This window comes from Telmatherina bonti (assembly GCF_933228915.1).
Source record: "Telmatherina bonti genome assembly, chromosome: 15".
NCBI classification, from domain to species: domain Eukaryota; kingdom Metazoa; phylum Chordata; class Actinopteri; order Atheriniformes; family Telmatherinidae; genus Telmatherina; species Telmatherina bonti.
This window is the reverse complement of record NC_136613.1, coordinates 20,465,358-20,491,629: the sequence shown is the minus strand read 5'-3', so window position 1 is coordinate 20,491,629 and position 26,272 is coordinate 20,465,358. Positions and strand designations below refer to the sequence as shown.

Here is a 26,272-nt window from a genome sequence, read left to right as displayed (position 1 = left end):
TCAGCTAACGCTTAGCTGTGCAAAGCCAATCAACTTCACTTCATCCAGGATCTCAGTGTCATCACAGCAGGAAGCCTGCGTGGAGAGGAAAGAAGAGAGATGATCATTCATAAGCCAATGTACCAAATCAGGCACCTGAAAAGTCATGAAATTTAAGCTTCATATTTCACCTTTTTATCATATATTTATATCATTTTTATATAATCTTTTATAGTTATATTTCCTATAATAATTTGTATTGTATATTATACATATAATATATGAATATATATGTATATAATTATACCTACTTCTCAAAATTAATCATCTAATTTTCCAAAGAAAAAAAAAGTTGCAATGTTTCCTAAAACCATTAATTCATACGCAAACCAGTTTGGATTTTTTTTTATTGAGTGACTTTTCTGTTTTTTTGGGATTTACTGAAACAAACTGGCACAGAACACAGAGATGTTTATTTATCACTTCAAAAAAAATCTCAAGCTCACAAATCAAGCAGATACAGACCCATCTTAGGTTTTTATCAAGAGCCTTGTGTAACTAACCTAGGGTAAGGACCAATGTGTCCTAGTCATGCTTTACATTTCTGTATGCAATTTACTGAGAAAGAATGGTGGGAGGCAAAGATGTTGCACATCCGAGCGGCTGAAGTAGCCATAAAACTGAATTTGTGTCATAGTTTAACGAGAGCTGGCAGAGCAAAACATACATCACTATATATTAAGCAGCTGAAAGATAACACAAGGTCTTTTTGCAATCTTAATATTACAATTAATGTTTCAAAAAGGTTTAAAATAAATTTGCCTGTCGTTTTTTTAAAAAAATTCCAATAATGTTTTGTTTTAACACTTTCAATTTGATAGATTTTGTATATTAGAGGTTCACACATCCATCATTACACCACCCACTGGCTTGTGAAGTCCCAGTATAATGATTAAAATGTTAGCTCAGCTGCTGAACTGTATTTTATTAGAAAATCACTACATTGTAGATTAATAGATGGGCAAAATCAATCATTTAAACCTTTAGTTTGATCTTTTCTTTACACTTGATGTAGTTAGATATAGTTAGCATATTGTGAATATACATGCCCTTGCCATAAAAGGTAACATTTTTAAATATAAGATACTGATATATATGCATATTACAATGTATGACACTGTACAGTCTTTACTTTTGACTGCAGTGTTTGCTGTGACATGATTCCACTGATCGTATGCAATATCACATTTATTTCTGTCCAGAGTTGCATTCATTTTCCACCAAGATCTTGTACTGATAGTGACGTTGGCATGCCAAACATTCTCAGCAGGGCGAAGGACTTGTGGTGATAAAGCTACGTTTTTGTATACATAAAGTTGCCTCATCTAAACCTGAGGCAACCTTTCACAGGCTTGTACAGTTGGCACTTGACATAATGGGTGCAGCGCAGCTGCTGCTCTGCTAACCCTGACGTGCTCATCACTGCAGCACTGCAGAAGAGGAAACACTCTTCATTCGACAGAGCAGAAATCTTCAACTTAGATTTAAATCTCTCTTTTAGGGGTTTGTTGCTGTGCTCAACAGATGATATTAGACCTCCAGTTCTCTTAAACATTTCCATTTCTAATAATAGTAAATCTGGAATCATCAGACCACTTGATCACTGTGCATTGCTGTACGGTTCCATCTTTATGCTCTTTATGCTCTTCCTGTTTATGAAGCCTATATTTTGATTAGCCTTGCCATATTTAATACTAAAGAATGACATTTAACATGAACTGAGATGCAGTGCAAGCTCAAGGCTTATCATCTCCAGTAGAAGCTGGTCTTACTCCTTACTCTGTGTCTAAATAGGATCTAATCCTTCTGGATAAAAATAAATAAACAGAATAACATTAACACAAAGCAGCTTCACCTGACATGGTACTTATTTAAATTCAAGTACTATATGTAATCTACACTGAAAAGTCTTGTTTAAAAGTCGCCTGAAAATAAGTTTCCTCAAAAAAAGTGAAAGTGAAAATGTGACCAAAAACCTGCTGGCCTCTATCAATTCACACCTTATCTGGAAGAGACATCTGACACTTTGGGGAGCTGCAATTGTCAAATAAACATAGAGGCAGTGTTTTCAAAAGAGGTCAGTTTTTGTGAGGTGAGAGTCTTTGTTGATCTCTTGTTCAATTCAGCCATAAAGCTGACATAGAGTCATCCACTCCATAAATTGTACACATAAAGCCTTATGAACTGTTCCCCTTGTGAGGATAATTATTCTCTCTCCCCGGGTTTTGTGACACTGCCTTCATAATTCTTTGCTTGGGAAGCTAGGGTTGAGATGCGGGCGCTCTATACTGTTTTCAGTGATATCAACTTCGCAAATGAAAACATGCTAATATGCCAACATAACAAAGCCAACTGAGCCCTCACTGAGTCTCCAGAGATGCTTATAAGACAAACACAGCAGGAAGGTCACATGGTAAAATGTTGTGACCCGCAGCACAGACTTTATCTAAAAAGTTAAATAAAAAAAAAATAAAAAAAGATGCAGACACGCACATATCTATCTATCTATCTATCTATCTATATCTATCTATCTATCTATCTATCTATCTATCTATCTATCTATCTATCTATCTATCTATCTATCTATCTATCTATCTATCTATCTATCTATATATATATATATATATATATATATATATATATATATATATATATATATATATATATATATATATATATATATATATATATATATATATATATATATATATGTATTTATCTAAAGCACCATACTGACAGTCTTCAGCTGTTCCATTTGTTCTGTTTAATATATAAGCAAATGTGTTCGATTCATGTGACAACAACCGCTCTCCAAATGAGTGATCCACATGTGGGCTGCTGAGAGCATAAACACATAAACTAACCAGCAGTGCCCATTAAGATTTAACAGTGAGCTGCACTAGAGCAAAGTGCTGCTTGTAGAAATAAAACATTGCTGCTGCTGGTTGTAAAACCTGACCCACATTATTTTGTTCTTGCTGGTGATCCTGCTGTTTCTCCTCAAAAACAAAACGGAAAACTTCACTGGACAGCCTGCAAAGTTTTTATAAAAACTGCAAGGGAAAGAGCTGTACAAGCTTCATTGTCCTCTTACAGAGCTGTGTAGATCATGTGGGCTCATACTGTGTAGAGTCATTACTCAAGCACAGCAATATGTCACATAAAATCAATAATAAATTAGATTAAATTACTTGACATGATTTTTGACATGACACAATGCAGTAATTCATCTTAAAAGCTCTAGGGGCTCTTATCACATTTTGGGGGCTTATTAAAATTTTCACTATTATAACATATAACATTCAATAATAAATACTAGATAAAGAGAAATCTGTCCTTGCATTTTAAATATAGATTGATTGTTTAAATATTTAAAAATATTGTGGGCCTCAGCTTTCGTTACATTTTTGCAGCAGTACTGTTGGTCAATAATACACATCAGCTTGGCGGAATTCAAGCTGCTAACTTTTCTATATATTTCTAATACTCACAACTTTGACTTGGCTGTTTCAGGAGACACTCTGTATTATTCTCCTACTTTCTAAAAAAAAAACATTATCCTTTAGTAAAATTAACAGGCTGGTGTGTAACTTCTGCTGAGATTTATTTATTTTTCCTTAAGACGATGGGATTCAAGATTAGACCAAATGCAGGAAAACATGTCAAAGCCATGACACTTCCACCACCAAGTTGCATAGAGGGTATAAAATTCTCATGGAACTGTCAGAAAATAGTTTTCATTTCTGCAAATGCTTTATATTTGTCCAAAAAGCCGTATTTATACACAAGACAACATTTTCCAACAGCTTTCTGATTTTTTTATTTTTTACAAATTACAGACATACAATCGCTGCTGTTTAATATTTCCTTAATGCTAAATCTGAGTATCATGACTGGACAATAAAAGAGAGATGTTTAGTTGTCACTCTAAAACCTTGAACACTTTTTGCTCTTGTCTGTTAAATGGCCATTTTTGACCATAATTTCACAACATTTTAAATTTAAATTTGTGTGATTCTCATCTGTTATATATTGTCCTCTTTTCATTTTAAAATATATGATAAGAAATTTAGAAAGATTAAGGGTACATTCACATCAGGATAGTCCGCTAGACTCGGTCCGATTGGGGACTCGGCTCAGTTGTAGGGGGGTGTATCCATTCCGACCGAGATTGCATTCACGCTGCACTTTGGTCAAACGCCCCAAACTTTTACATTGATATATCCCCATTCCCACCAAAGGTGGCGCAACACTGGTATTTAGCAAAAGAGAGAACAAGACCCATGTGAAGAAGAAAACTCTGTTGCAAGTTAAACATAGAGCAGGAGACTATCGCTGTTTTAGGTTTATTTTTGTCTTATGCAAGTATACTGCAGAAACCCACTGCAACAATGACCGCAGTATGAACAACAGACAATCACTATGTATTTACCCACAATGCAATGCTACGTCAAATGCAGGAAGTTGTCAGCTTCCTATATTCGGTCCACTTGAAACGGGCAAAGACCTGCGTGTGTAGGCGGACCAAGAGAATTCTGAATCAACATTTGTTTAGCACGTTTACAGCTCCCCAAACGAAGCAGGCTTTTCAAGCAAATGGACTCGGATATAAATTAAAAATGCTGATGTGAATGTGCCCTTACTCACCACCGTATTTAGGATTTTGTTAAAGTGTCGTTCCTTCAGCTCCAAATAAATAATTTCCTTGTCACCTACCATGAAACTTTGGTATTAGATGATGGTTTGTGCTGAACTCATCGATGTTGTGTGAGGCCTTTCTACCAACTCCAATTCCTACGTACATCCAGTTTCCCAAAAACTTAGTTCAGCTAATGGTCATGTGGAAGCTGGAGCTTATCCCAGCCTATCCCTCCACCCTGGACTGGTTGCCAGCCCAGTGAAGCCAATTTCTGCATTCTGTACCAAACCATGTATCAACCAGCTGTTTATGGCGGGACACTGTCAGGCATGACTAAACCCAGTGCTGCTGTCGCCAAGCATCAATCATCAGCACACTCACCAGCTTAAAGGTCAATACTTTGTAGGTAGTTGGGTCATCTACAATCTTTTGAAGGTTAGCAGCAACTGTAACAGAAAGGGCGTAAGTGATTGCAATATCTCCAATGTAGTCATTTCAGGTTCTGTGGATGTCCCAAATATCCTAAATGGAATAAATTTATATTGATAACAATAATGTTTTCTGGTGAATGGGCTCATTTATTCGAGCAACACAATTTACAGGAATAAAGAAGTGTAACATTACCAATTACAACGTCATGCCCATTGACCAGACCAGCCGAGAAGAGTTCCTGGGAGACGCCATCAGCAGTGTCTTGTGAGGGAATAACATGACAAATATTGGGCTCGCAACATTCCACTTAGCAGGTAATTTGTGTTACGAACTGAATTAGATGCAGTCCAGACCATGCTGCCATTACCCATTACACCAAAGTATTGATACAGTCAGAAGATGTTATCACAAAGGGAATAGCCTATTAGAAAAACTAATTTAGCCTGAGCTCTTACCTCGCCCTGGGGTGAACTCAAACCGGATGTCATTCAGCTCCTTTTTGGAGTTCCTGAAAGACGAGACAGGTGGCTGTGAATGTGTAAGTGGTACCTGAAAAGATACACTGACAGCAGTTCCATTTTAAATGAAGCCGAAACATGGCTGGGTAGAGGAAATTAACATCTGTTGACTAAAGAAAAGATTACGACCAAGAAAAATGTGCTCTGAAACACCAGGACATCATAGAGGATGAGACAGAACACCCAATCCTGTAGGATGTTCCAGGCTAAATATTTGTCAGTCTTCCAGTTCCAAACAATCCATCAGTGCCACATGAACTCATCGGGGCTCCTTCATATTTATATTTCTAAGAATAAGCCTCCCCATGATCACAAATAATCTTTCATGCTGTCACTCTAATTCTCAGGTAACAGTCATTTCATCTGCCTATCAGCTTTCTCATGCCATCTCCAAAATAGATCAGAAAGTCTGTAATCCATTCATTCAGTAGCCTTACAGGTTTGCATTCCAGCTACGTCTTAAATCTTTCCCTTCATTTCTCCATATTTTATGGTAACTTTAGTGCTGGAAATGGAAGCTGAAGTTTATTTGCAGTTCAATAACTTCAGCATATTCAAAACATTTCTATCCTTTCTAAAAGCAGAAAGGATAAGAGAGAAATGTATTTAATTTAACAAGCCGCTGATAATTGTCTTTTTAAGACAAAATAAAACCCAAATATTAACACTAATTTACCTTTGCTGTATATTGCGCTTTATTGCCGACCGAACTCCAAGCTCTACACTCATCTATTCTTCATCAACTATCCATTCATACCTACTTGTACACTATGTGTGTAGCTGCACACTGAAGGCAGACTGATGAAAATATGGTAGAAAATCTCCACAAATGGCCTCTCTGACTACCACAAAAAGATTCATACGCCAGCGGTGCTGACTGTGGAGCTAAGGAGAGCAAAGTGTCTTGCCCAAGGATACAACAAAAAAATGACTGGGGAAGTGAGAACCACCAACTTTCTGGTCATTGGATAACCTGCTGTACTACCTAAGTGACTGTTCCTTCCCACAACTTGCTCTTTATTTATGCCATTGTGTAGAGGAAGACAAACTGCATGGCTGGACTTGTTTCTGATTGCCTCGTAAATGTATTCACTCTCCTCCATTTTGGTTTTCACCAACTCCTGAAGGAAAGGTTTTTCGTTTCACTGCTAAACGTAGCCACATGTTACTAATCTTGTTGCATCATTAACATGTATGTCTCCTGTCTCAGCAGGTCTCCCTGGCCGGGAGTAGCAGTTCCTATTGTCTGTTGTCTTTCTGTCCTCTTCCCCCCACACAGCAGAGGCAGATGGCTGCCTGTCCTGAGCCGGGTTCTGCCGGAGGTTTCCTTCCTGTTAAAAGGGAGTTTTTTCCTTCCCACTGTTGCCAGTGTGCTTGCTCAGGATGGGAGATTGAGTTGGACTCAACTCAATCTGTTGGTTTCCTTATATAGGCTGTTATGAATTGGCCTTCATTATGTTTTCCCCTCTGTCTGTAAAGCGTCTTGAGATGGCATTGCCGTGATTTGACGCTATATAAATAAAGTTGAATTGAATTGAATTGAATTGAATTGTCTGTCCACCTCTGTGTGCACAGCAAACAGAAAAAAATGCTTTTGTTTGTTTGTTTTTTATTTAATTTAGATGAGGCTTGAAAACCCAAAACAACAAGCAGACATAAAACCCTCTTTGGTAATGAGGACATCTGCAGTGACTGTGTGGTCATTTTGTGGACATTTTTCATTCCAAGACAACCCAAAAGTCTCAGAAATCTGACTTATTGATTCTGCCTGTAAAGAAAAGCAAAACTCATCACAGAAGATTTTTGCAGCTGATGGTACAACCTGACATAATGACAAGAAAAGAGATGAATTAAAAAGTGATCAAATTTACTGTACAAGCACAGCAGCAGTGGGAAAATGAGCCTGTCGGTGAGTGAACTATGCAGACATGTCTCATTAGTTTTCCATATTCTGAGCAACATGAGGGTAACAGCTGTCTAACTGCCTCCTGCCTTCATTATCCTTGCTGCATTCAGGGAAAACTAAAAAGCTTATAAAAAGGAAATAAAAATTCTCAGCAAAGGCAACCCACAGAGAATTATAGCATGTAAATGTGAACAATCAAGCATCTATGTTTTCATATGGAAGCAGCTCTTCAGCTCCAATTGCATTCTTTTATGCAGCGAACTACTGAAATCTGTTTACAAAATATGCTTAGTAAATGAAAGCATTTGTTGTTTAGTGACAGAGTTATAGCCTAAAACTACAGTTGGGATAAGATTCATTCGGTACATAGCTCAGTTAAATAAACCACCTGACCAGCCCATGACCCTCATAAAGACGTGATTAGAGCTGTAAATCAACAAGTGCACCAGTGAAGACGTCTCTGTAATGACTTTGACAGTAGCAACACCACAAAGAAAGGTCTGTGTCATGAATTAGTCACTTTGCTGTGGGTGGGCACAACTACTTTTAATTTTGCATATTTTGCTGATGGAAAAGCAAACTTCTGGTGGAACAGATGGATGTGAACACCTCTCTTCTACACTGCCAATGCCCATGATGCAACATGTCAGATGATCAGAACACCGTCAAAACAAAATGTGTCTAAAATCTGCCAATTCCTAAAAAAAACACACACAGGAGCTCTGCCCCAGGAAACCAGAATCATTTGTGATGAGATCTGTTATTTGGTGAATGTATGGAAGGAGTACAATAAATGATGAGATTCTCTTCAATAAAGAACAGACTGGTTTCACTTATCACCATGTAAAAACTGAAATATAACCAAGACTTATCCAGTAAAGAAAATTATGGTGATTGTAAAGCTATTAGATGTTACAGAAGCAATAATGAAGCCAAGTGGTAATATTTAAATTAAAAAATTACAAACAAGACACACACTTTGAGGCTTGGTACAACAAACAGATTTGTGTTGAGGACTCATGAGCTTGCTCTTCATGTTATACATGCAGAGCTTTTCTGTTTTATTTTGCATCTTTAAAAGACAGAAAAACGCAGTCAGGACAAACTTAAAGGCAGAGAACAATAGTCCTTGCAATGACTTTTTATGAATGATATTTTTTCAAGGACTTTCTATGACATTAAAATGTTGCTCTGACTAAAAACAAGTGGATGAATGTAACATCTATTATAAGTTAGGTCAGTGGAAATTATGCCAAATGAATGTTAATGATTATAAAAGACTCATAATCTGTAATGAAAACACTCAGGGAAATGGAAAATAACTGCTTGTTTTTTCACTAAGAATTATTCTGTTTCTTGCAGATAAATAATATATTTTACATATCTGTCAGGAAATTGTGGGGAAAAGAAGAAAAAAAAAAGCTTTTTAGAGCTTTGAGCAGCATTTGCATGTTTTTTCTTTCTTAAACTTAAAAATGTATAATTAACTTTAAAGGCTGGAAAGCTGGAACGCAATCAAATCCTTGTTGGTGTCTGTGCAGCCTGCGATGCCTGTTCAGCTGCTGAGATGGATGAATGCAGTATTTGTTCTAGAAATGACTAATAGGATGCTCACAAAGAATAAACCCATTCTCACTCTCACGGGTGTCACAGACACACACAATATTGTCTATTTCTTTTATCTCGAGCTTAAGATCAAGATGACATTTCAGTAGCTTAGCTGATATTTGTGAACTTCTATTTACCTCTTATGAACAACAGGTTTTAAGAAAAGGAAATATCACCTCATTGCTCAGCTGCTCATTTCCCATTTGTGGCTTTTCAAGCTGCAGAGATATTGCATCAACAGCCAATCATTACTTTTATTTCCCCTTTCAACTTCTAATATTGCTATTTTCAGGGGTTCCTCGATGCCATTGTGAAAAAAAAGAAAAGAAAAGAAAAATCTCTCATTTCAAGCCAATTGTTGAAAATAATCCAGACAGTGGCTGTACCTTACTGTGCATCTGCAGGATTCATATTACCATGAACGCATGCTAATCAACTGTAACTCTGCTCTCAGCTAAGAAAGGAGGCTAATTAGTTGTTTGTTTTGGTCTTTCAAATGCAATTTATTTTTCTGTTTATACTTTTCAAAAATGATTTAATTTTTTCAGAACCTAGTGCTGTACTTATAGCCAACAGGAGCTTCAGAGAAATAAACTGCTCGGTGAAACCCAGCACGTCGTGTACATGTTACACAAGCACACTGTAAAAAAAAAAGTATTTTGTTATTTAAACTTACATTTATATTAATTTGAAAATAGTACAAGCAGCCTGTCAAATACAGAACATGGAAACATATTTTTATTTAATTGCATAATTAAATATACTTTTAATTTTACCCTAGCAAGAACAAAAAAAGAAAAAATGATACAACTTAAAAAATATCATTATCATTATCTTGTTTGCTTGTTTCTTGTCATTTGGGAACATGGAAGCACAACTCTTGTAGTTTAGAAACTGATAGCATTAGCAAAAGATTTGGGGTCATTGGATGTTTTTGTTTGCTGAACTGGAACCTGGTCAGTTTAACACCTGGACTTTTTGTCACCTACTGTGAAACTGTCATGTCACCAATCACTCTGTGCCACAAGCAAAATGTCATTTGACATTGTTTACCTGCATGAGACTATCCTTGCAAAAGGAACTCATCTCCATGTTAGCTTATAAATTGGTCTAAAACTGTTAACATTAGTGTTCAATGTTCTGCTCACAGATTTCTAATATAACTGATATGATAATAAACCTGTACTGATGGAGAAATATGACGTCTCCTTAAAAAATGTCTGTTTTGAAAGCAATACTTCCGGTGTATCTAAATGTTTTCCAAACTAGTTCATTTATTCATTGTCTTCACTGCTTCGTCCAAGTAAGGGATTGCAGGAAGATGGCGCCTATCCCAACAGTTACTGTGCGAGAGGCGGGGTACACCCTAGACAGGTTGCAAGGCCATTGCAGGGCCAGCACTGATAAACAGGCAACCATTAGGGACAATTTAGAGTAACGTAACCTAACATGCATGCCTTTGGATGGTGGGAGGAAGCTCGAGTACCTAGACAGAACCCATGCATACACTGGGAGAACATGTAAACTCCATTAAGAAAGTAGGTAATCCCCCTTCAGCTGAGGCTAAAACCGGCAACCTTCTTGCTGTGATGTTGCAATGCCGACCGATATGCCGCCGTGCAGCCCTCTGACCAAGTTTTGATCAACCTCATGTCAGACCTGATTCTCTGCTACGGCTGTACTTGGGACCCTCTCCTTCCCCACTGTTCCACCTCGTTGCTAACTGTGTAATCACTGCTCCAATGGCCCCTCTCCTCAATAATTGTTTTCATCAAACTGGCTGGTCACCATCCTACAAAACGCTCTTCTGCACTTATCCCTTTGACCAGGGATGTCTGGTTCCAATCTCTAAGGTTTTTAGATTATTCCGTTCTCCTACACATCATATTAAATTAAATGGATCTCCATGAGAGCGCAAGTTCTGCACAAACCTGTTTATGATCCATTCATTTCAATCAGTTGAAGCAGGGAAATATCTAACACGGAACTGGAATTGGACATCAATGCTTCAGTCCTCTTCCTCTCCATCTTTTATTGTACTATATAATACAATATAGTACATTATAGGAAAAATAGCTTAAGTTTAGCTGCTGTAAATGGGGATCCAAATAAAACAATACAACAATAAACAAAACCTATTCCTGATGCTCCAAAAACCTCCTCAGATTTCTTTGCCGCCTCATAAATCTGTTCATCCACCACTAGTGTCTTCATTCATCAAGTTTTATCCAATCTGCTTCACATCAATGCATCATTCTTTCAATTAATCATAACTTATTAAAATGATAATAAAGACTCAGAATAAAAGGAACCTATAAACAAAAATAAAAAATCATTAAAGTTTTTGAATACACAAATCATAATTACCCCAAAATTCTGCTTTCCTTAAACATTTACAAAAACATTCATGCAAACCCCCTACTTAACGACAGTGCCTCTTGTGCAAACTCATACCATTTGTGAAAGCCATAAATATCTCTCGTTCTGCCCCCACAAAACAGCAACTCAGACAAAGAACTATGAATGCAGTCTTTCATCTTTTAAAATCCCTCTGTACTGATTCACTTCAGAATACCGCAAGCAAAATCCTCAACAATAAAAGAAGTCTAAATACCCAAAAAAAAAAAAAAAAAACATTTCCTCACTTACTGCTATTAATCAATTCATACCCCTAAATGATTACATAAAATACATAATACACTCAATTGAACATTAGTTTGCTAATACCATCAGGTATTAGCAAACATCCCATCCATTTTCTAAACCGCTTAATCCAATTCAGGGTCGCGGGGAAGCTGGAGCCTATCCCAGCTGGCATTGGGCGACAGGCAGGGTACACCCTGGACAGCTCGCCAGTCCATCGCAGGGCCACACAGAGAGACAAACAACCACTCATGCTCACACTCATTCCTAGGGGCAATTTAGAGTAATCAATTGGCCTAACATGCAAGTCTTTGGATGGTGGGAGGAAGCCGGAGTACCCGGAGAGAACCCACACATACACGGGGAGAACATGCAAACTCCACACAGAAAGGCCACTGACCAAACCCCTCTCCAGCCAAGGATTGAACCAGTGACCTTCTAGCTGTGAGGCCACAGTGCTAACCACTGTTCCACCGTGCAGCCCGCAAACTAATAGCAAAATTGGAAATGTTAAGTGTACACAAAGAAAGACTTGATGCTATTTTCTGTTTCAAAAGGTTTTTTGTATTTTTGCTGTTACATTAAATCCAGTATGTTTGACCAAGTGCATCCTTTTCTAGTTTCTAAGAAGATCAAAGAAGAGGATGCATTAGAGGGTAGACAAGCACATAAAAAAGCTTTTCTAAGGGAAAAATGTCATTAAGCTTTCAAAGTCGTATCTGTAAGAGTTTCATAAAGCATTTCTTGCTGACAAACCAAATACAGAAATTGTCAGCCAAATGTCATATTAAACACAGCGAGTGCATTTCTTTCTCTTCAGTATTGTTGCATTAAACACCGACAATATTGGTAATCGTTTTTTTTTTTTTTTGTTTACTGAATTTGAGCTTCAACATTTCCAGATCCAACATATCATCTGTAAATGATAAAACTGAAGGAGAGAGAAAACCGAAACCATCAAAGTGCAGCACATTTGCTTTCATTACCATATGGGAATAATGGCTCTTCATCAGTAAACAGTTAGCTGCCACCTGTTGCATTCAGAGAAGCGTTTTGTTTTAGAATAAAATTGGTTTTCTACACTGTGCTTGATGCCTGAAGGGTGTATGTGTGTGTGTGTGTGTGTGTGTGTGGGTGGGCACAAGAATGTGCTCAGCAGTCGGCTAAACAGGCATACTGTCAAGTGTCCAAAAACACACAAGTTACTTTGTGTTGCACCATCTCCTCCATTTTTTGCATTCAGAGAAAGAACTAAAGGGAAAAATAGAAAATGCTATAAAAACAAAAACGTTGACAGTGCACAGACTTTACATTTCTCATTTTCTCATGGTTCTGCACCACATTTGCTTTTTCATAAGAGGCCGTATCTGCAGTGATCGTTCTGACAACCTCAATTCATTGTATTTTCCTCGACAACAATAAGAAGAGTGTGATACGTGAGAAGACAGTCTGAGGAAGGGTCGAAGTTATAGACAAAGCTACAGATAAATGCACTTTGTAAAAATGCTCTGTATTTCAGTCTCACCTTAGCCGTAGTACCATGTTCACAGCACCTTGAATGAAGGTTGTATTCTCATACGGTTCCACCTGCATCGGAAAATATCTTGTGATGAAGACATCAACAGTACAGTTGGATTTAGAAGTCAGATAGGCAAAAAAAAATTAACGTTTAAGCAAAGCTTATGCTGCAATGAACAATTAACATATAGTCCGAATAAACCAGAATTATATTTAACAGTGTATGCACACTGAATATTTGACTTGAAGAATTTGATTCACTTATTACAACTCCAGGGAAAGTTGTGAAGGGAAGGAAGAGGAACAGTACATGAAGGTGTAATGTGTGGGGCTCTGACCCTGTTATCAATACCGCATTACAGAGATTATGGATAAGAAATGACTGCTGAGTGGCTGTCAGAAATTATTTCTGAGTGGGATACAAAGCTTCACCCCAAACTGTTCTGGTTCACATTCAGAATGAAAACAGAAAATGGATTACAATGGCACTGACTCGTCATATGAGATACACCCAGCCACTGAGCTGGTACTGTCAGACAGACAGCCATTTACTCTGAGTTATTACTGCTGAGAGCATCTCTCTTGGAGATCCACACCGTCACATGCACAGCAACACACACGCCTATGGACATGTGCACAGAAAGACACACACGTGTAGCGTATGCACACACAGCCAATCACTGTTGCATCAAAGCCGGTGAATCATGACAAATTAGAGCTACATCTGCTGAATCCCTCACCTGGGGATGCTGAACAGACAAGCCTTCATTAGGGATATTGTTGGCATCCTCCTCATTCTAGGAGGAACAAGAATGAGAAGCATAAATGTGCAAATGCTATTACATTCTTGGTAAATATAAAATCAGACCTCATCTCATAAATACTCAAATAAGAAGCTAATTTAAAAAAAAAAGAAAATGAATAAAAAGGAGGCTTTTTATACTCTGACTAGCAGGGTCTTTGTTTTCTTTCTAAAACTGCAAAATTAAAACTGTAAAAATGCTAATGCTGACACATAACTGAGTGTATGAGTGCCACACAAGCATCTGCTAAAATAGGGCAGTTAACTGCATTTCCAAAAATGTCCTTCCCTAACACTGCAGCAGACAAGATGTGGCCGGTTTGTCACAAAAATTTGTCCTTTCACCAAAGGGACCTATTTATCATTTTGCATATCAAAACTGGTGTATGAGAAGCTAACTTACATCTCTGTCCTCATCTTTGACCCTTCGTGACTGCAGGAAAAAAGTCAAACACATGTACACACATTTATATTATACTGTAGTAGCAATTTTTTTATATTTATATCCATGGTTAAACCTCAAATTTACACATCCCCACGTATTTTCTAAGTTTTACACTCTGTTTGTATATTTCTCTGTCTATCCATTCATATGTCTGTCTAAAGCTCATTTTTAACTTTTATGAAAGATTACTAAAGAGACATCCTATCAGCAACAAATTATTTCTTAAATCATTACTGCTGGTAAGATTTTATTCATTGCATCACATATTAAAGCTGGGCATCTTTATCAAAGGGCTCTTTCATCATTGCAGCCTACTTCCTCCAGCCTGAAATCCTTACAGCGATCTTCCAGCTCATTACAGCGACTTCATGACAGACTCCCAGCCATCTGCTAACCAAAAAACTAACCCATCAGGAAGGGCAGGAATGTACAGTGTCTAAGACAGAGGGGAAAGTTTCATAGCAGTTTGTTCTACTGCGTTAGACATGACATGCAAGGCCTTAAGTCAAACTCTGAATTTTCATGCAAAGACTACAGTTTTGCAATAAAGATAGCTTACTTTAAAATGTTAGTAAATTTTTTATAAGACATTTTAGTGATGTAACAATACTCTGTTAATGCTTGTCTTACCCTTCCCCGATTCACCGCTGCCTTGCCCTCTTCACTCCTCTCATCTAGTTCGTCATCGCTCCACTCCCAGTCTCCATCCACTGTCTTGTGCAAGTGGCCACTGGAGCCTGGGACCCGCCTCACCTGGATCAACACAACACAAATCCCTCACAGTTATTGTAAGGCTTTTTAGTGTTTGAAGGCACACTTATATATTGCCTTATCCATGGTTCCATCAGGTTTTTATGCCTTTAACTTGTAGCACTGGCCAGAGAAAAAGACTTAAAACAGAAATAGTTATAGTTACATGTTGAACATCATGTTAAAAACATCAGCCATTAAAAAAATAAATAAATAAAATTTTTTAAAAATTAAATTAAATTAAATTTAGAAAAAAAAAAAAACAGTCACAACATCAGTTCACTGATAGGTGAGTAAGTGCACTTTTTATTATATGACATTCTGATAAAGAAAGCTACTGGCTTTATATGTCTTTTACATCAACTTTTCCCACCATTGTCAACATCACTGTAAACCAGTCATACCTTCTTTCATATTGCAACCACCCTGACACACGAAAACTAAGAAAGAGATCACAGAATGTGAGTTTGAGGTGCTCATCATGTCTCCAAACTCACCAGAAACCAAACTGACTAGATCTGGTGGCATGAAAATAAATCAAGTTTGATTAAAAATACTTTATTATGTTAAGATAATAAAAAATTAAGTAAATAAGTTGTTTAAATATTTGATACTTACATCTTTTGGTATGAGAATCTCTTTTTTTAGCAATATCTTTGTGCAATTTTCAATTAGACAGAAACAACTTATTGCATTGCAAACCATTGCATTCTGTTTCTATTTTGCACACTTGAAATGTTGATTAATTATGTTTTTGTTGTCATTAGCTCATTTCAAACAGTCATGTTGTTAAAACAGCTTTTTTAGAACATAAGAATAATATATTGGATACTGGGTGTGCCATGTAACTCATTGGTTGTTTTAAGACTTAACAAAAACATATCAAAATTATTTCTGAAATGTCTTCAATTCATTTCCAAAATAACAGAGGAATTGCCTGAAGTGACATGCAGTGCAAGAAGCAGCAGAGAAAACCTAATCCAGAATGACTAGCTAAAAAGTAACATGTTGTGCAACTGCAAATGGAAGAAATATAAGAAAGCAGATTTTGTAAATATAGCAAAGTCCCAAGTAAAGCCTGTCATTTGGAGCAGTTCTGTAGTCTGGGGAAACATGCAAGACATGTAATACATGACCAGTCAAGCAGTATGAGAAAGGATGGGCTTCACAATGTTATGAAGGAGTCGGCACACAAAACTGTAAGCCTCTAGCACCATAAATCCCCAGCTCTAGACGAGGTCAGAGTTAAAGAAGCTCTACTCTTCCAGTGGTGTCGGGTTTATTTTCCAAACGTAGAAGAGAACAAAGGCACCCCCAGTTCACATGGCAATACCAGGATGTGTAGGACAGATTTCAAGGTTTTCAGAGGTTACACCTGCAAGGTATTATTTCTGAATACCAAATTAATCAGTTATTATGTAATAAATCAATAATTGAGATTCAGAGAGATTCAGGAGATCCTTTGACCACACAGTAATTCAACTAAACAACAATCAGGTCATGAAACCTTTTTGATATTCATATTTCATTCATTTTAGTTACCCATTTAGTTGTTATTTTGTGCATATATATATATATATATATATATATATATATATATATATATATATATATATATATATATATATATATATATATATATATATATATATATATATATATATATACATATACATATATATATATATACATATATATATATATATATATATACATATACATATATATATACATATATATATATATATATATATACATATATACATATACATATATATATATACATATACATATATATATATACATATACATATATATATATATATACATATATATATATATATATATATATATATATATATATATATATATATATATATATATATATATATATATATATATATATATATATATATATATATATGATGGGAGCCAGTCTATGTGAGTTTACCCCATGAGTTATTATGTATGCATCTGTCTGTCTATCTAATTCAAGCCTGCATCTGTTGTAATGTCTCATAACAACAAAGCCTGCAGTTTGCTCTGTCAAAGGCTCTATTGTGTGTGTCATGGTGCCCTCTGCTGGTTATTTTACACATACTGTATGAGTAATCTTCTCGTATTTATATTTTAAACTTGCCAAATTATTGTTTTTTAGGTCTGCAAGAGGCAATTTCCTCCCTTGCCATTACCTTAATTTTAGTTCCTGAAAGTTTCCCTCCATCTGTCTGATAACATCTCTAATTATTTCATTAGTGACAGAATCTGCCATCTCCTTTTAATTCACTAGGGTATGTAAAAGGAGAAGTAAGGTCCTTTTAGAGAGGACTGCCTGGATTTAGTTTCTGTCTTTTAAAGTGCATTAATACTTGTTTCCTAGGAGTCAAACCGCACCTGTACACCATGACTACAAAATACCACACAGGACAAAAACAACAGTAAAAAGAACACAGAGGAACAGAGTCACAACAGGACAGAGGGAAAATACTGCAGCTCACAGAGGTCGAACAATTTAAGGTGGCTGTGTACAGAGAGAAGCTGAACAAAGAGGTTTGGGAGCAGCTAAGGTCGCCGCAAACAGGGATGACAGTGTTTTTACAGTATTGCTTGTCTCTGCAGGCTTTGGGTAATGCTGCTGCGTTAAGAATGGAGATGATGCTGAAGGTCAAATCAGCACAACATAGTGAGGACACTGGCTCTGCTGTTCACAGATTTCCACCAGCAAAGATATCAAGTGACTGACTACCTCCATGGTGCCTTCTGTTCTACACTTTTAACATGAGTCTATGTACAGAAATGAAGTGAACTCATCCTAGTAAGCTTTTAGTTAATGCACCTCTCCATTTTGGGGAAGTATAAATATAGATCCCACAGTCTAAAACTACACTTACATGGATTGTTACTTGTTTCGATGTACTATTTATCACTGACAAAGGTCTTGCTGTGATAATCAGAACTGTGACTCATTTTAGATTTAATCTCACATGTGTGACTGTAAATATCGTCTAAACTGGAGGGAGGCAACTGTGCTTAATATAGGTTTTCCATATTTGATTTAGCAGTCAACACCATTTCTCTCTTTCTTGCTACAAACCTTTAGTAACCACAAGAACCATCAAAAAATATCATGTCACCCTACCCATATGTGCATAATTGTAAAGTCATACATTGTAATGTCCATGCTATTTTCCATGCCCTCCATTTACTCCCAGCTTTGTTGGTGAGTTTCCACCACCCTGGGTCCCTGATACTGCTCTTGTATTTGACATCCATACAGATTCATTATGTGAATCTAATATCAGCTGTGCCTGAAAACTGCACTTCCTCCCAGGACACTGTGACCAGTGGGTAACACAGCAAGTATACTGAACAATAATGTGCTTTTTTCTGTTCCCCAATGTTAACAATCCATTTATCCCAGTTTCCCTTGACACATGCAGGAAGCTGCACATGGAGACACCATCACAAGCCTAAGAGCACCTGCACAGCATGACGCTTTAACGTGACAGTGGCCCATATTTTTGCATAAGATACACAACACGGCATGAAGTGTTTGAGGTACTCCAGAAAGTCAGTGTGTATTATATGTGTTGAGTGTTAATACTACACTGTGGTGAAAGGAGACATTTCAGTTGATCTCTGCTGCATTTCATTCATGTTCATGGCCAATAACTGAGATATTTCAGAGGGAATCTTTCCGTAAACATACCTTCTTTGCTCTTTGAGAAATCTTTGGTGCACGACTCAAAAGTTTTTCAACCAAATATTCTTTGTTCTGAAAAACAAAAAGAGTTAATAAACAGACTGATTTCAGAAACGGAAGGAAAATTAATTAAAATTTCATCTTATCTCACAAAAACATCAAGGGTTGTGTTCTTTAAATGGGACCCCTCATACATACATAGTTACATACAAATATATATATTCATTCATTCATTATTCAAACCGCTTAATCCAGTGAAGGGTTGTGGGGAAGCTGGAGCCTATCCCAGCAGACTTTGGGCAAATGGCAGGGTACACCCTGGACAGCTCGCCAGTCCAACGCTGGGCCACACACAAACAAACACAAACAACCATTCACGCTCACACTCACTCCTATGGGGAATTTAGAGTAACCAATTAACCTAACATGCATGTCTTTGGATGGAGGGAGGAAGCTGAAGTTGTCAACTTTGACTGACTTAATTTTTTTTTATTTCCTAAAATGCATTATTACTGATAAATATTGGAACTTTTTTAAATTGTCGTATCAAAGTATATCCAACGACTATAAACTAATAAAAAAAACTTAAGAACAGAGAAGCTGGGTCACTATTGAAGTTGGCATAAAGCAACAAGCATTCATTAATCATCCTAACCGCTTAATCCGATGAAGGGTCACAGGGAAGCTGGAGCTTCTTCTGGGCCAAAGGCAGGGTACACCCTGGACAGCTCGGCAGGCCATCGCAGGGCCACACAGAGACAACCAATCACGCTCACACTCACTCCTAGGGGCAATGTTAGAGTAACCAATTAACCTAACTTGCATGTCTTTGGACGGTGGGAGGAAGCCGGAGTACCCAGAGAGAACATGCAAACAGAAAGGCCACTGTCCAAACCTTGCCCCAGCCAAGGATTGAACCAGTGACCCTCTTGCTATGAGGCCACAGTGCAGCCCACGCCACCAGCATAACATTGATAATAAAGCCAAACAAAAACAGGCGGCCAAACATATCAGATAAAACAAATACCTTGGCCTTTTGGAAGAATTTACACTTCAAAAGTTCTGCGGCTGTGGGCCTGGAGATAGAACAAACACAAAAAATACATTTTTGACAACGAACCTAATCTTAACCAAGACTACAAACTGCATTAGGTTGCTATGTGGAATGTGGCACTAACCTTTTGGCAGGATCCCTCTGAAGGCACATTGTTATTAACTTTCTAAATGATTTTCCATATTTTTTTAGCATTTCCTTGTCTTCGACACCCGTTTCTAGAGTGGGTGGATCATTTTGCAGGGTAAGCATTAAAACCTAAGAACACAGGAAAATTAGTCAAACCCCCCCCTACGGCGACAAGAGAAATGCACAAAGCAGATGAGGAAAAGAAACTCAAAGCAGGAAACAGCAGAAATGACGTGGAAAGCAAAGCAGGCATCATTTAGAAAGAAGCTCACTTATTATTTGTTTGGTTTTCAAATTGCAGAAACTGAAAATAAGCTCTTTCCACTTTTTTGACTGCAAATGGTGAAACTCCACAAACTAGCAGTTGGAGAAAGCATTGCTAAGGTTTTTCTCTCCTCTTAGCCAGCATTGTGTATCAATTATGAAACATTAAATAAATACTTAATAAATCCCAGAGGGAAATTTTAATAATATAATATAATTGCAGTACCAGTAAATTAATATAATTACAAGTTATAATTGCAATAAGATCTAATAATTACTTTAAGGCATAAAAGGATTCATTCAGAACACTGACCTTCATAGGAGGGTAGCGATGATACGGTGCAGAGCCTGTTGCTAGCTCTATGGCAGTAATTCCAAAACTCCATATATCTGCTTTGAAATCATAACCTCGAACCTGTAAACACATAATTTCATTAAAGTGTTATTTAAACTGAAGACTCATACATTATATTAAGTGAATATAAAACATCATAATTAACAAGTTTTCTATTACACTCACCTGTTCCATCACCTCTGGAGCCATCCAGCATGGCGTCCCAACAAATGTCTTTCGAACTTTGTTTCTTGTCATATCACCCCCCGCAGCTAGGAATGCACTAACTCCAAAATCTATAAAGGTAGATAGAAAGAATGATATTGCTCATACCTTTTTTTTTATCATATTTTTTTTCATTCATATAGATAAAATCTTACCAAATCTTGTAAAATGTATACAGTCTTTTTAGTTATTTGCTATTTCATATAAATTTCACATTTTAAATTTATAAATTTCAGATATGAAGTACTATTCTGACCTGTGTATGGCAGGTGGTAATTATTATTATTATTATTATTATTATTAATTAATCATTTATACTTTATCCTGTCAGGATAAAGTATAAACAGAGTCTAACAGATTTTACTTTTATATGCTGTAAATATAACAAATCCTTCCTAAGGCCCAAAATAAATCAAGCAATATAAACAGTGTCACTTGAAATGTGCTAATGAGGGAAACCTTTTTGTCAGTTGTGTTTTTGTGGAAGGTTTGCAACCTCACAAAGCTTAAAGTTTGCAAGAAAGAGAGATGTTCTCTTCTAAAGAAGGTGCTGCTGCTGAACTGCACAAAATGCTTTAATTGCAGTCAAAGGGTTTCTTACTTCAAGACTTCACCATGAAATGCATCTACATTATACCTGCCTTGTGGCTAGTTCAGCACACCTCAACAACAAATGAGCAGATGGTGATTCTGACCAATCAGCTGACCAATTAGAGGAACCTAGCCTAGGACGAGAGGTACTGCAGCAATGTACAGCCAAAGACAACTAATGTGTGATTTTAATTATAAAATATAGAATCAACTTTAATGGACCTCCATCACCTCAGGGATAACTTACAAACCGGTAAACAAGCAAAACATGAGCCTTTAAAAGTAAAGAAAGACATAAGAGACAATAATAATACAGTAGAGCTTTGTTCAACAAACCTGCAATCTGAACAGACCCATCTTCTCCCAGTAGTATGTTCCCAGCTTTTACATCCCTGAGGTCAACAAAACAATATTGGCATGAAACATCAAAGTCACATGGTGCAGCATTGATTTTTCCATTTGTGCTAACAAGTCCCCCTGACCATCACTATCTAGCATTCTGCCCAAGGGGATGGTAGAGGTTCACGTCTAGGTCTCAGTGACCTTGAAACCCAGGAAGTGTACAGAACGGAATGACTGGGCAGAAGCATGATGAAAGAACTTTTTTTTATTATTCACTTTATACTAAAGCTTCATCCTCAGGGATAAGACCAAACAAAACCTGTCAGACAAATCCTTTTCACCGACATATTTTACTTGTGACTTCTTACAAAGAGCTACTTAGTTGTTCGTTCTTTGTAGAAGGTAAGTGTAAATGAGCAAGAAAATACTTTAAAACATTAAAAATGTTACCTGTGAATCTGTCCATTCCTGTGCAGGTAATCCAGGGCTTCAAGAACTTCCTTTAATATAGTGGCAATTATAGGTTCATCTAAAGCTCGATTTTTATCATCTTCTTTGCTTGCATGCTTAATTATGTCCAACATAGAACCTGAAAATAAGCCAGAAAAAACAAAAACTTTAAGTTTTTTTCTACTTCTCAGTGTGATACACAATCAGCTAATTTATAACACAAACACCAATTATTTTAGTGATTGCTGATTCTTGTAGTACCTGAACAGATCTAATCATACTGTACATAATTGAGAGAAAGAGTATATCGCTGGAGTCGAGGCACAAACATTAGGGCACAATTGTTATTGATCAGAACTCGCAATCAAGACTTTTTTTTGTGCCTTTAGCTGATTGAATATCAAGGCAGGTTAATTGTCTGTCAGTGTAATTATTATAGTTAATGCACATTAATCCAATATTTCTCAGCTTTAGACATTTTTAGATATCTGCAGCAGATAAAAGTTGCTGATCTGTTCCCTATTTAACCTACCAAGCAGACATGTGAAACAGCATTAGGAGGTTAAAGTAGTACAAGTACATTAATGTATTATTAAACCAGCAATGAGCTTACCTCCGCTCAGAAGCTTCATGACTAGCCAAAGTTCATCCTTCACTACAAAGGAGGTGTAGTAGGTGACAATGTTTGGGTGGTTGCACTGGCTCATAGCTTGAATTTCTTTCTATCAGCAGAGACAACGGAAAGACTCATACTGAAGACATTACACCTTAAATTAAATTTATTTATGTTTTGATAATGATTTGTAAGAAATGTGTGACTTAAGCACCACTGTGCAACAAATGACCCCACAGTGCATACATTTACAGATTAAAGAAAACAATGAATTGGAGATAAAGTAGCAGCCCAGCATTACGGACTGGGACAAAAACATGTGGATGAGAAAATAGCCCCTATTTATTGTACTCACCAATAGCTCGTCCATGCTGGTCTGGCATTTTTCCAAGTTGATTCTCTTTATGGCCACGCGCTCCTGTCTAGGGGTACAGAGGGCTGCCTGCACCACAGCTGTGGCCCCACTGCCTGGATTCACAGCCACAACACAGCAATGACAAAGTAAGCTTGGGCCAACAGGGACTCGCATCTCACACATCTGGAATACTCTGTGACTTTATGTATTTGTCTGGCCTACAGTCTCAGCTTTTGTGTTAGGGACACAGCTTTCACCTTTCATGTGTGGCAGCTGAAATATTAGACAAATGGAAGCCAAAGAAATGAAGCTGTTGACACAAAGACACCGTGAAACACAGCGCAATGCTTGCCAACTGTTAGTGATAGATAAGGCATACTCAATAACATGTGAGATCTGACTGCTTCCCAACTGACTGTGAGGATAGTGAGGGGTGGTCTCACTAACTCATCACAGTCAGCAGCACAGCTGTAGTGCTCTTTCTTATCACAAACGATATGACATGTCAGCGGAACCACACAGAATGTACACAAATATTCACACAAAACTTTCTTTTTGAGCCTTTCCTGAACTTAATGAGTTAAAGCTGTTGCTTTAGTAACTGTCTATTTATTTTATTAATTGAATGATGACAACACTGAACATTAAAATTCAACAATATGTGTCAATTTCAACTACATAAATAAAATTTCTCAATACAGGAATAGATAGTTTTGAAAAGTATGTACTAAAGAAAGTTATTTCAATGCCATAAATCAGTCACATTCATTCTTCAAAACATGACAGACACCAACATGTATAGCAGACTATAAAAAGCACATGTTTATCCTGAATAGCACTGCTGCAGCAGGGTCCCACTGCAAGACAGTGAAAAATGGACTGGGGCTACCATGAAACATCATGACTATCCATAATCTGTTTGTGTTGATTTTGCAATACAGTTGTATGCAAGTTGGGAGTTTTGTCCAGTCTTCAGCACAAATGGCTACGTTTTAAAACTTGATTTGTGATTTAACACCATTATACAGTATTTAAAACATATACTATTATATGTAACTATTTTTGTATATAAAATTGATTATGGATATGACACTAGAAATGAGACATGTTTTTGCATAGTAGTAGGGGGGTCAATTCTATTGTACAAAGCTTTACAAATATGATTTCTGATTTTAATTTGCTGCAGTTGTGGGGGAAAAATCAATCATTTATCAGTGTGAGGCTAAATATTTTAAATACTTTGCTCTTAAGGAAATGAGCAGTTTACTGATATTTAAATCCATGCACAATCCATGAAAGTTTTGTTGCAGTCCAAATGTGACAATTAAAATTAAAAAAAGCAATTCGATTTCAATCAATTATTGTCATTAACAGTTACATGATTATTACAGAAAGTGCATTTCTAATAATACCCATTAAGATGAGTTATGTATATCTGCCAATGAAAAAGCACAGCAAAGCTGATCCAGCTGTTATTTTAGTAACTAATACACGTGCCACAAACTGGAATAACTGGAGTGACTTTGTTTAAGCCACACAGTGTAAAAGGGACTCAATGTGACATTTACACCCCCACAGCTAAACTGATTCCGTCTTGTCGGAACACATCTGTAGACCGGTAGTCTGACTGTCTGGTAACATCCGCATTGCAAAGCATTGTGAGAGGAAGATGAGAAATGCCGGTAGGCCCTCATCGTCACTCACGACTGATAAACTGCCTTTCATGATACAGCCTACAGATATTTTAAGACACAGGCTTCATCGCATCTCCGGGTACTAACCTATGACTTCCTGCAGCTCGTATGACTCCCTGGTAATTGGCCAGCTGGTTGTCACCGTCGGCTGCGAGTGGTGAACGGGAACTGTAGATTCGCCTTGATCCGCCATGATGATGATGATGATGATGCGTTAGTTAGCAGCCTCTGTCACAGAGTGACGGGCAGAGAGACAGACAGGCAAGTTTGACCTCAGCTCCTCGGTGGTAGTGTCAGCTGGCAGCTGTAGCACAACAACCACCGCCGACACTCTCACTGAGCGCAACCCGGAAAATAACGGAACACACACGTGCGCGCGCACATTCACGTGCGCTGGCGCGCACTAGTAGGCATTCTTAATCTTAATCTTTTTGAACAGTTAAATGTGTTATAAAGTGCTACAAGGCCAATCTCGTGGTGCTTTTTAAAGCCATAAATTTATTTTAAAAAAAAGAAAATAAAAAAAAAAACAACAATTTATTGGAATCCTAAATATACTTTCATTTATATCGTTATCAGAGAAACCTGCTTTGTGAGGCTGAGAGAGACATAAATGTGACGATGATTTGATCAGTCGGGCTTGCGAGTAACTTTTCCATACCAGCAGATGGCGCCATCGCACTTATTTACAATCCAGTCATCTGAAGCATCTTACCTTTCTGTGTTGCACTAAAAATGGCATTTCATTGTGCTTTTTAACTTTATGTGATTGACAAATAAAGGAAAAATAACAGTTCAAACGGTTAAAGAAAATTTTCCTTGAAAATATGTGATGTGAATATATCTCAAGCCAGCCTATGTGTGTGCTGTTTCAAGTTTTAAATGTGTTAATTTGACTGCAAAGTCATCCTAGGTGTTGGATTCCTGTGCTGAGTGGGCCAGCTGGGGACGGGCCCTCAAGAGACCAGAGAGTCAATGAGCCTTCAGCCAGCTGTCTGAAATTAATGTTCACATTTCTTTGGGGGAAATTCAGTTAAACAACCACAAAAACACGCGGGATCATCGTGATACACAAGCAACACTGGATTATTGCAGAGACATTGGAGCAAAAGAAAATAAACTACAGAGAGAGATGGTGTGGGGCAAAGGACCACACAAAGGTTGGATTCAATAGAAAATTGAACACTACAAAGACACAAAATAACCACAATTATTTGA

At 37.2% G+C, this 26,272-nt stretch overlaps 1 protein-coding gene across 1 annotated transcript; it reads right to left on the bottom strand.

Moving 5' to 3' along the window:
* stk39 (serine threonine kinase 39) lies at positions 1-25,247 on the bottom strand (the record flags this gene model as incomplete). Its single annotated transcript, XM_079254571.1, has 18 exons — positions 1-75; positions 5,060-5,124; positions 5,303-5,371; positions 5,566-5,618; positions 13,311-13,372; positions 14,044-14,100; positions 14,509-14,538; positions 15,181-15,303; positions 19,010-19,075; positions 20,031-20,079; positions 20,182-20,315; positions 20,764-20,865; positions 20,971-21,080; positions 21,937-21,992; positions 22,393-22,531; positions 23,006-23,114; positions 23,361-23,469; positions 25,138-25,247. 18 exons carry the CDS (start codon positions 25,245-25,247, stop codon positions 1-3), a joined length of 1,518 nt encoding a protein of 505 aa, XP_079110697.1.
* Positions 25,248-26,272: the final 1,025 nt, after the last annotated feature.